Source organism: Eufriesea mexicana, unplaced genomic scaffold, assembly GCF_001483705.2.
Source record: "Eufriesea mexicana isolate 0111107269 unplaced genomic scaffold, ASM148370v2 scaffold143, whole genome shotgun sequence".
In the NCBI taxonomy this organism is placed as follows: Eukaryota; Metazoa; Arthropoda; class Insecta; order Hymenoptera; family Apidae; genus Eufriesea; species Eufriesea mexicana.
In genome coordinates, this window is record NW_016908322.1 from 570,151 (window position 1) to 580,904 (window position 10,754).

Sequence of the window (10,754 nt, forward strand, 5' to 3'; positions counted from 1 at the left end):
GAACAGAGAGAGAGAGGTAAAGAGCTTTCTCATCGATTCCCGCTTCGCCTGTTTCTTCCATCTTCCTCTCGGTTCGGTATCGATCCACGTTCCGGCTTGTCCGCCAAGATAGAGATCGATAAAGAAACAGACGGACCACTGGTGGACGTATCTCTCGTTAACCGGAATGACGATAGAACAAAGTTGCTTGGGAGCCGGGAAGCCGACCCACGGAGACTCGGCTGGCATTATTTGGGCCCGAAGGTCGTGAACCGTGAATAGCCTGGGACACAATGGCGACTCGAGGCGGCCAGGCGCCGTCTTATTGTATATTTCAGTACACCCTCGACACCGGAAGTAGTCCTCTTCTCTCCGAGGGACCGATTCATGGGAAACGTTAATTCTTCAACGACAACCTTTCGCCACCTTTCGACGAAAGTCGTTCAAAATATTTGCCTCGCACCTGGCGCTGACTTCTCCAGACCGAAATAAGTGTCGTTACGGATAATCCGGGGTCGCAGGCCTCTCCAAAGGGCTTCCCTTTTCAACTGTCTACTCGAGAACGACTTACCGAAAGGTTCGCGCGAGTCGAGAATAACCCATCGACTATTTCAACTTTTCCCAGTGTTTCAAAATTCGCGTTAATCGTCCAACGTCCGAGTACCGCGTCTGAAACGAGTTATAATTGCCACGGCTTTGGAAATATTTCGCTGATCGAATTCTTTTGAAATACAGCGGTATTCACGGGCAAGGTCGAATACTCCTATTCCGTGACACTTTTCCCACTCGGTACAAAGAATTCGAGATAAAAGGAAACACGTCGATGCCAGAAATATCGTGGAATAGCAGACCCTATACCTACTCCGTGTCCTGCGCGACGCGTTCCGGAACATCTGCCGTATTTTATCTCATTCCCCGTAGGAACTAGATAAAATCTACTATAAAAATTGACAAACAGGAATAAATACGTCGAGTCGTTGACGCGGCGAAAACACGACCGTTACCACGTTTTCTCGATAATTCCAGCGAGATAAACGAGATAACGTAGAGCGTAGTATACACGAGTGGAACGCAAAGCGGGGTAACGTCGATCACGCGAGAAACTTGTAGTTCCTGGGAATCGGACTTCCTGGAAATTCAATTCCCTCCCTCCGCCTTTTTCCCGGCAAATTAGCACCCTTGAACCGCGGCGCGGTGTCAAGGTGTCAACGAGGGTCGTCGGGGCTCGCACCTTGATTTCGAGGCTCGTTAGGTGCACGGCTGACGGGAGATCCGTGCATATACGCGTAGCCACGGAAGAGAGGAGGAAGAACGAAGCGGCGGGGTCAATGAAGCCCGGAGCACGAAGCGTTACTCTTTGGCCGGCGTTCGGCCTGCTAAAATAACAAGGCACGTGACGCGAGAAAACAAGGAAGCTCTTGTCTCTTCCTTCCTTCGTCTTCCTCCTCTTCGCTCTCTTCGGCTCGCCTTCCTCCGCGCGTTTGCCTTTTGGTCTTCTTTCCATCTTTCCCTTCGCACCTATCTCCTCGATCCTATCTTCTTCCTACTCCATCCGTGGATCTCCAGCCTCGCCGCGTAGGAGGTCGGAGAATGAATTTCATCGAGCTAAATGGAATTATTTGATTGAATTCTTTTTTCCTTTCTTTTTCTTTCCACATATTCGCGGTCTCTCGTGGTCGTCTATACAGCGAATTACAGCGTCTCGATGACGCGTGCCGTCGCGAGATATCGGTGTATCTCGTTGCAAATTCGCGAGTACCATTGGACACGGTTAACTCGAACGGGTTAATTAATCCTGGAATCGTCAACAGTCGCTCTCGCCGCGGTTAAAATACGCGTCGTGATTAATATCAATTCCTCGCAGATTCTGTTACACGCGTGTTTCACGCTCGTAAATCAACGATCCTCTGCTCACCGATCTCGTGGCCATGCTTCTTTGAAATTCCTCCGTTCTTTATCTCCCAACTGGCTCACAAAGGCGCGTAATAAGAAATAATGGACTCCGCGAGGACCAGATAATATACTTTTCCGAAGTACCGGGCTCCGTATGAATGGAACTCGTTTCCAAGGACGGAAGACATTGACCAGTCGCCTCGAAATAGAGTCGTCGCCGTTCAAGTCCTCATTGTTCGCCACTTTCACCGCCATAAATAACCCGGACCTAACACCCCTCCTGACACCAACGCCTCACCTAACCCAGAACCGTACTTTACATCGGAGGCCCAACAAAAATACGCGTCCTCCACGCTCTCCTACACCCCATCGTCTCATCCGCGCTACTTTTCCTTCATCTTTCGTCCATCTTCCGCGTCCACGGTCAAGCACGTTCTCTCCGATCTGCATCTTCGTCTCTCTCTCTCTCTCTCTCTCTCTGGAACGCGCACGTTCCGTGGACTCGCATGGCCAGCAAGAGCGGCCGTGCTGCAGGTACCTTTGTTAATTAAGAGGCGTCATGTGTGGTCCCTCGGCCGTAGGTACACGCTGAAACTGTACACGCTCGCGCTCGTGTCCCTGGTCGGCGTAATACGTGGTCAACCCACATAGTAGCCACGCGAGATACCCCATGTGCACGTGTGTGTGTACGCGGAGCTCATGCACGCACGGACACACGTACGCACGAACACAAGAGGGAACTCGTATCCAGGCAGGAGACACGACTAACCATCCGGCTACACCGGCTAACGAGAGGCCTCGCGCGCAGATCTCGTGGCGGCTGATTCGATGCCGGCCACCGGATACACCCGTTCCGTTCCGAATTATCGGAAACCGATGAGCTTTTTCCCTAGGAACCACGGCAGCTCGCGTGTCGCGTGACGTTGCTCAATTAAGTTCGCAACCCACTCCCACCCCGTCACACCCGCAACTCCTGCCCTTTTTTCGTTCCCCTTTTTCTTCGTCGGGGAGTAGCAGCAGCGGCAGCAGCAGCAACAGCAGCAGGGTTGTTTAGACCGGGTATTCGCCACGAGCAATTACCGCGGCGCGATGGAAAGAGAGTTCGACAGAGGTCGGCTTGTCCGGGAGGTGCGGCTGATTCGGTGATAGATCGGAGATTACCCGAGGTGGTCGGGCTCGGCCGGAGTAGACAGGGACAGGGGAGGATCGAGGTTTCGGGGTTGGTGTTCGGTGTCTTGTTCTTGGCGTAGATGCTACGGGATAGCGTTCTGGTAGAGGTGTGTGTCGCGTTACAGTGGGTAGAGAATGGTTTACGCGTGCGGATACCGGTGGACAACGGAGACGTATCGGATGTTGTCCCTGTTAAATAATTACGGCAGTCTCTCGAGTGTTTCCAGGTAATCTCGGTATCTCGGGTCTCGACGCAATCGGAAAATACGGGACTCGGTAATTTAGGGTAGGGAATTAGAGAGGAGATATCGTGCTACATTCGGAAAATTTGTTGCGAGACTCCGTTCACTTTCTACGGAAAGTACAGCTCGCGTTCCATAAAATACGCGCGAAAAGAACCCAGAGGCCGGATCGATAATTTTAAATTGCCCGAGCTTAACCCACCTTTCGCCTGATCCACGGCGTAAGCTTAAAACTTCATCTATCAAAGAATTACTATCCGCGGGTAAATAACCAAGGGGAATCACGAAGAATAATCCACGCAATGGAGGCAAAACGCGCGGTGCCGGTTCTTCCGTTTGCAACCCCCTACGAGCAGCAGCAGCCCCACGCGATCGAGCCAAGTTTCTCTTTTTCTCGAGCTCGCGCGCGAGTTATATCGCTCGATTAAGCGTTCATCTGGTTGCTCTATTTTTCTCTTGTAGCCTCTCGCGATGTCGAGGCAAAAAGAATCGGCCCTCGGGGGTTGCAGCCAGTCGTAGCCGGCGAGTCGGGGGTTGGCGCGAATTAGCGTGGTACGGGCGAGCGTGTAGGTGCAATCAAAGACACGGGAAGGCGGGGAAGAGATCGGGTTGTGCGCGAAATGGCCATCAGGAATTTATAGGAACTCGTCCGGAGGAATTAGACGGGAACGATTCCGCGAAACTTTATCGGCCAACCGATCAGCGGAATTATCGGAAATCGATGGAAATCCTTTTTCGCCGACTGTTCGTCTCCTCTTCGTTTCGCTCCATCGAGTCCTCTGCTCTTCTTTCTCCCGTTCTCTCTCCTTTCCTCTCCATCGTCACGCTCCGATCCACGATCGCGTGTTTGCGAACGTTCGCACACATTGACCGAGTCGGTTGAAAGAGGAGAGGAGATGGAAGGCGCGAAAAGAAAACACCGCGGATTGATGGATAGACGCGCGACGGTGGTCGTACGTTTTAATCGACTCCGTCGGAAATCGGTGTCCCAGGGTCTCGTAATGAACGAAGAAAGGGGATGAAAAGGCGCACGGTTTACTTTGTAACGGAGATTCCCACAGGTGGAGCGCGCTTTGTGGTTAGGAGGCGCCCGATTTTCGCCTGTGTCGATTCGTCGGACTCGGCAGGAACGCGTTAGCTCTCGCGAGGGCCCGGAGAGGGATGAAAGGGGTGGTTCGAGCGCGAAAAGAAAACACGCTGGACGGACGAATCCCAGGGTGCACGATATTCGTTTTAATCGACCTAACCCGCGGAAAATCCACGTTGTCAGACGGTGGTGTCGATACGACTCGTCGCGGTGGGCCAAAGTGGCAAACGACGATTCGCGTACGAAACGATTCGCGTGCGAGGGAAAACTGGTCGTGGCGCGATTCCGCTGCATCCCATCGGCCAGTCGATCGAGACCCATTATCGAAAACCGATGAAAATTCTCTTTTAGCCGCGCCTCGATTCGCCACGGTACGTCACGTTGCCGAAAACTTTCTCTCCCACCATTATTCTTTCTCGTTCTCTCGCGCGCATATATGCGTGTGCCCGCGTGTCTCTATATTTCTCTTTCCTCTTTTCGGGTTCGTTCGTTCGTTCGTCTGCCGACGCTTCTCATTTGCCCGTTGCTCGATTCCTATCTCCGCGGGCAGGATATTGAAGGTATCTGCCCGCCATCGGGTATAAATTCTGACAATTTTTTTCGCCGCGAGAAGCGGATTTTTGTTCCCCCGTTTTTCGATTCGTCCGCATAGCCGGTTGCTTCCCCTGTACCGCGTGAAAAAATAACGAGCAACGACAACGATAAAAAGCTGCCGCGACAAACCCCGGTTGTGACGTTTGTCGATCGCGGTGTCGGATCGACGTGCACGCGAATCTTCACGCCGATACTCGAGTTCGAAATGATCGAGTTGGATACTTGCGGTATTTCCTGGGCAGATCGCGAGAATCGTTCGCGATCGACGCGGGTAAAATAAAAGCGGAAGAACGAAAAACAAGAGCAAGAGACAAGAATGACAGAGGATGTATAATATACGGGGTAGACCTGTGATCTACAACTGGTGGTCGTGTCTCGATCATACTCGCTTCTATTTTTCCAACTGAAATATCCACATTATAATATCTCGTATTCCCAGCAGAATAACAGTGCGTCTATAGTATAATCGGAAATGAAATACAATCCAGTAGGAAAGCTCGTTAATTTCTTCTCTGAACAAATATTTCCACAACTATCATCCCGACGGTAAATTCTATTTTCCGGACCCCTTCTGGACCTAAAATTTAACGTATCCCTTGTTAACCGTCGCGTGATATCCGAGCTCTCTGTATCAGCGGTATATTCGCAAGAAAGGGAAAATACGGACTCTCGGTTACCCCCGTTGCGCAACCCCGAAACGAGAGTCGCGATTTCATTTTTCCGCTTGCCCTTGCTCGTGGAAGTGGCGCGAGACTGGGTCCGATACAGAACGGCGACGATTATCGCGATGAAAATTGTGGCCCCCGGCCAAATGTCGCACGGGGATAAAGGTCTAACCGCTGGTTGGCGGGAAATGCATCGGACTTGTGCACCGGTGCGCCGCGTAAATCCGAAAATTCATTACTGCAGGCTCGCGCGACGCGAGGCGGGCGAGCGCGTGCAAGCGGGCCGATTGTTCGCGGGCTGGACGCGTGCGGACCGGCGAGCGAGACGCCGGCATTAATGGGCCGGCGTGAGGATTTACAAGGGGAGGGAAACCGGCGCTGGCCATTGTTGACAAGCAAATATAGAATTTTCACGATTCCGATGAAACAAGCCCCGAGGCCGGTGAATAACGTCCGCGCGAATTAATAACTCGATCGTAAATTACGATTACGGCCGAGAGGGTGGCGCATGAGGTGGGGGCAGGGTCCGTGTATTTAGAATTCAAATGACTGACTGCGCTTCCAGCCTGATCCTGCCTGATTGCCAGGCCCTCCCCTCCCTATTCCTGCCGCGCGTTAATGATGATAATCCAATTCTATGAATTTATCACGAACCGATAATAAGCAGAGCCGTTTGTTTCCACTGATCCGCCGGGTTCCAGCCGTTATCGTTCGTCCGATTTTTAATCCGATCCGGAATCCTGATCAGGATTGCGCCGCGATAGACGGATGCTTATATCGAATTAATATCGGAAAGATCGGCTGACTCGGTACCCGGTGATTCGCGTAGATCGCGTAGGCGGATCGAAATCTGCTATTAACAGATGTTCTACCGTGGTATACATCTACGACGTACGTTATTAAAGAAGCGACGTCTCGAGTGCGAGTGGTGGATGACGAATAGCTCATAAACGTCAGAAAATGGAGCAATAAACCGAGTCGAGAGTAAAGAAAAAATTGGATCATTAACAGACAGAGAGAAAACGAGCAACAACCATATTACGAAAGAAGCCAATATGAGTTTCGAATTCCTGGAATATCATAAAATCCTAGGACACCCAAGAGGAACACCCAAAAATAAGCTATGGGGCCCGAATAGTCGATGACGAGTTAGGTCATAAACGTCAGAAAATGGAGCAATAAAGAGACAGAAAGTACCAAGAAAAGTTTTAGCACCGACGAAAATATCGGTAATAGAAGCGACGAGGAAGAAAATAATACGAAATAAACCAAAATAACTGAAATATCCTAATTCCTAGAATACTCCACGTTCCTAACAGGAATATCCCAAAATAAACCATGGAGTCGAGTTTCAATCGAATTGGAAATTGAGCTTTCGGAAATACGATATTTCCAAATAAATCGAAATAAAAAGAAATGCACGCGAAAATGACAGGAAACGATTTTGATTTGCTTTCAGAAGGGGAGGATGCCGCGGAGGACGAGGATTCCTATCTCCTGGAGGAAGACGATGTGCCCTCTGCGACGATCGCCACTGACACGGAGCTAATCTCCGAGGCGGGCGGCCATTTGCCCGTATTTCTCACCGAACCGGTCGATTCGTACGTCGTGAAGAACAAGCCGGCCACGTTGCATTGCAAGGCCGCACACGCGTTGCAGATCTACTTCCGGTGCAACGACGCGAGGGCGGAGGATTCGCAGCAACAGGACTTCGTGGACCCGCACACGGGCACCAGGATTGTCGATTGCGAACTGAACATAACCAGAGACCATATCGAGGAGTACTTCGGCAGGGATAAGTTCAAATGCGAATGTATAGCCTGGTCTGGCTCGGGGCAGATCAAGAGCCAACCCGCGACCATCGACGTTGCTTGTAAGTAGACAAACGATATCTCTCGAGATCTCTCTAAAGACTGTACTCTAATTTCTCGCGTGATCAATCGTGGAGCAAAGAGTAATTTCTGGAACGAAGAAAAATTTCCGATACGCGAGTGAATTATGATAGTAATCACGCGCGAGACGCTGTAATTATTCCCGATCTGCGCAGAAGTTTCAGCCCAACGCGAGATGTCTCTATTCTTCCGAGAACTTTGCCAATAAATATTTGGCCGTAGACAGTCGCTTGCCCCGCAGTCGGGCAGCCACGACTTTCGTCTTACTTCTGGCCCCTCGTAATTATCTTGATTCTCCTAAGCGAGGTCATTATTTAATTCCGACCCTTAATGCGAGGCAACACAATGACCGGCAACCATGGAGTTTCTAAGAGAATCAATTTAGGAAAGGACCGTTTGTCCGGTGCTTTGCGCTTACGTAACTCTCGTTGGAACAAAAACTTTTGCTCCGCGAAATGGCTTAGACACGTCGATATCTTCCCTTCGATTTGCTAGTTTCATCTACGATTAAACGCGCTTGTACATTCTATATGTCTAACAGACTAATAGTTCCTTACCTTTCTCACGGGATCTTACCGATATCACTGGATTCTAAACATTCTTCATCCCCGTTATACCTATTATAGTTCCTCGAACCGGGGAGGAGTTCCTATTTTCTCCGCGAAATACGTTCGTCCGTTCGCGTTCCGTTTCAAAGAGCTAGAAATTGCATTTTCCCAGATCTGAAGAAGCAATTCGAATCGCCACCGTACTCCGTGTCGGTGGAGGCAGGACACGGTACCGAAATCAGGTGTCATCCTCCCGTGGGAGTGCCACCTCCGAGGGTGTACTGGCTAAGAAACAACGTCCCTGTCGACAAGGAGACGGACACGCTTTTAGTGTCTAGCGAGGGACACCTTCTGGTGGGCCAGGCGAAGCTGAGCCATCAGGCCAACTACACTTGCGTCGCGGAGAACATCGCGGCCAAGAGACTCAGCGAACCTATCAGCCTGACGGTTTACGGTGAGTCCCTTTCTGCTGTTCCTTCATTTCCATTCGTTTGAACAAATATACAGATTCACAAGCATAGACGTGACATTTAATTCTGAGCTACCGATGGTACACATTGGCGTAACGAAGGCAAACGGTGTTAAAATCCTATACGCTACAGCGATGATATTCTACGGAGACTAAATATTCGCGACGTCTATCGAATCGACCAGTATCCTAGCATGCTAGCGTGATTATTCGCGCGACTGTCGCGAGTGCAAAGCGAAACATGTATATTGGATCCCCTAGACGCGGAAATAGCGCAAAGCGTATAATAAGTCCCAAAATCGAAACGCCAATTGGACTTTGGTTGCAGTGAACGGAGGATGGTCCTCGTGGTCAGCATGGTCGGAATGCCACTCGAGATGCGCGAAAGGTGGCCAGAAACGAACTCGAACGTGCACGAATCCCGCCCCCATGAACAAGGGTCAGCAGTGCATGGGCCCGTCCCAGCAGAAGATGGACTGCAACATCGCCTGTCCCGGTAAGTGTCTCGCGGATTCGTTACCCCCGGGGGGGTGGCAGGGGATTTTCAAGGAAGCATGTGACGGTTCGTTAAGGTCGATACGCCGTTCGGTTCCACGGCCGGACAGAGATTTCTTGCCGGATTCCGATATCGGGCTGCTGCTGCTCGGCTATTCCTATCCGGTGGCGGGCGAACGAGCGAGCGGAGCGATCGTCTTCTCCTCGTTCCGATTGTGAGTCGCGTCGCCGGGAAACGACGAGCGCAAGCAGGTTCTCCGCCGCGACGGACCGATATTACCGATGCCGAGGAGAGGAGAGGCTCTCTCGTTTGATTTACGGGCTTCCCTCTTTCCCCCGCGCGGGTCAATGTCGCCGTGTCTCTACGGGAGGCGGCTCTCGGCTCTCTTAAATCGTATTCACCTTTCGAAAACGCTCGCGACATCCCGAGGACACCTGCACGCGCACGATCGCGGCGCGCGGAGCGTATTGAAAATCGTCGGGGGCAACGTCCACGGGAAACGGCGGGGAATCGAGGAGAATCGACGAGTGAAATATTAACCCCTTGTCTCGTGGCTCGCGGTGACGCGTTGCATTCGCGGAATTTTGATATGGTTAGCCGTTTCGAACGGTATTGTGGACGAAGGTGGAGTCGTGAATGCAAATGGAAAGTAATTGATAATGAAGAAGGTGGACGTCCACGCGGGTATATATGCATCGTTAAAAGCGAGGAGCACGAGACAAGCGGCTAATCCCAAAGTCTATAGTACCATTTACCGTCGTTTACGTGTGCGCATGTGTTACTCACGAATTGTCTGTACGCTTTCGATAATGCACCTATACGTCTTTCTGTCTAACGCTCGCTTCGGAATAGCTGGCACTCTGGAGGAGTTCACCAACACTCTAGGTAAGTGTCCTCTCGTAAATTCGCTCGAAAAAAAGGGGGGGGGGGGGGAGAAAAAAAAATAAAGAACACATAACCAACGACCAGATACGAGAAATGGAAAAAAGGGAAAGTAAATAAATAAAGGAAAATGAAACGAAAGGGTCCCGAGTAGTACCCCGGTTAAACGTCGGGGGAAAAAAGATACGCAAAGGGGGAAAGAACCATTTGTAAGTATCGTGTCGCAACGAGTCGAATCATGGCCGAAGATTAAACGCATACACAACGGGGTCCGCTTTTTTCCACGGACCGTACGAGTCAATTAAACGGAAAGGAAGCGAGCTCTCGCGACCGAATTGACGAGTATGGCTTTCGAACAAGACTCGTGGGGATACGGACGAGTTACGAGTCGGCCGTCCCGTTTCCACGTCGCTTTTTACCGTCGCTTTACGTCGATCCGAGTCCCCTTAACGACCCCGCGAAAGAAAGACGATCCTTCGAACCGTTCGTCTGTTTTTTTTTTCCCGGGGACAGTGGTGGACGGAGGATGGTCCAGATGGTCGGCATGGTCGGTGTGCGGCACCGATTGTACGCACACCAGAAGAAGATCCTGCGACGAACCACCGCCCAGCCACGGTGGACGGCCTTGCCAGGGGCGAGACATCAGCGTGGCGAATTGCACCGGCGGCATGTGCAGCAGTAAGTCACACGAAATCCTTTGCCACTCGTCGCGACACGCTTCCACTAGCCAGCTCGCTCGCGTGAAAAAGATACGTTGTTCGCGGCAAATATGCAACTCGCAAGCTTGTCGACCACCCTCTTTTTGCCCGAATCCGAGGATATTAGACGGCTGTAGGG

At 51.2% G+C, this 10,754-nt stretch overlaps 1 protein-coding gene across 1 annotated transcript in view; it reads left to right on the forward strand.

Moving 5' to 3' along the window:
- LOC108555191 (netrin receptor UNC5C) overlaps positions 1-10,754 on the forward strand; it is a 39,486-nt gene that overhangs the window by 19,957 nt on the left and 8,775 nt on the right. Inside the window, exons 3-6 of the mRNA XM_017910736.1 lie at positions 7,090-7,503; positions 8,243-8,524; positions 8,868-9,035; positions 10,431-10,595. Of these exons, the coding sequence (XP_017766225.1) occupies positions 7,090-7,503; positions 8,243-8,524; positions 8,868-9,035; positions 10,431-10,595 (1,029 nt within the window). The remainder of the gene's footprint in view (positions 1-7,089; positions 7,504-8,242; positions 8,525-8,867; positions 9,036-10,430; positions 10,596-10,754) is intronic.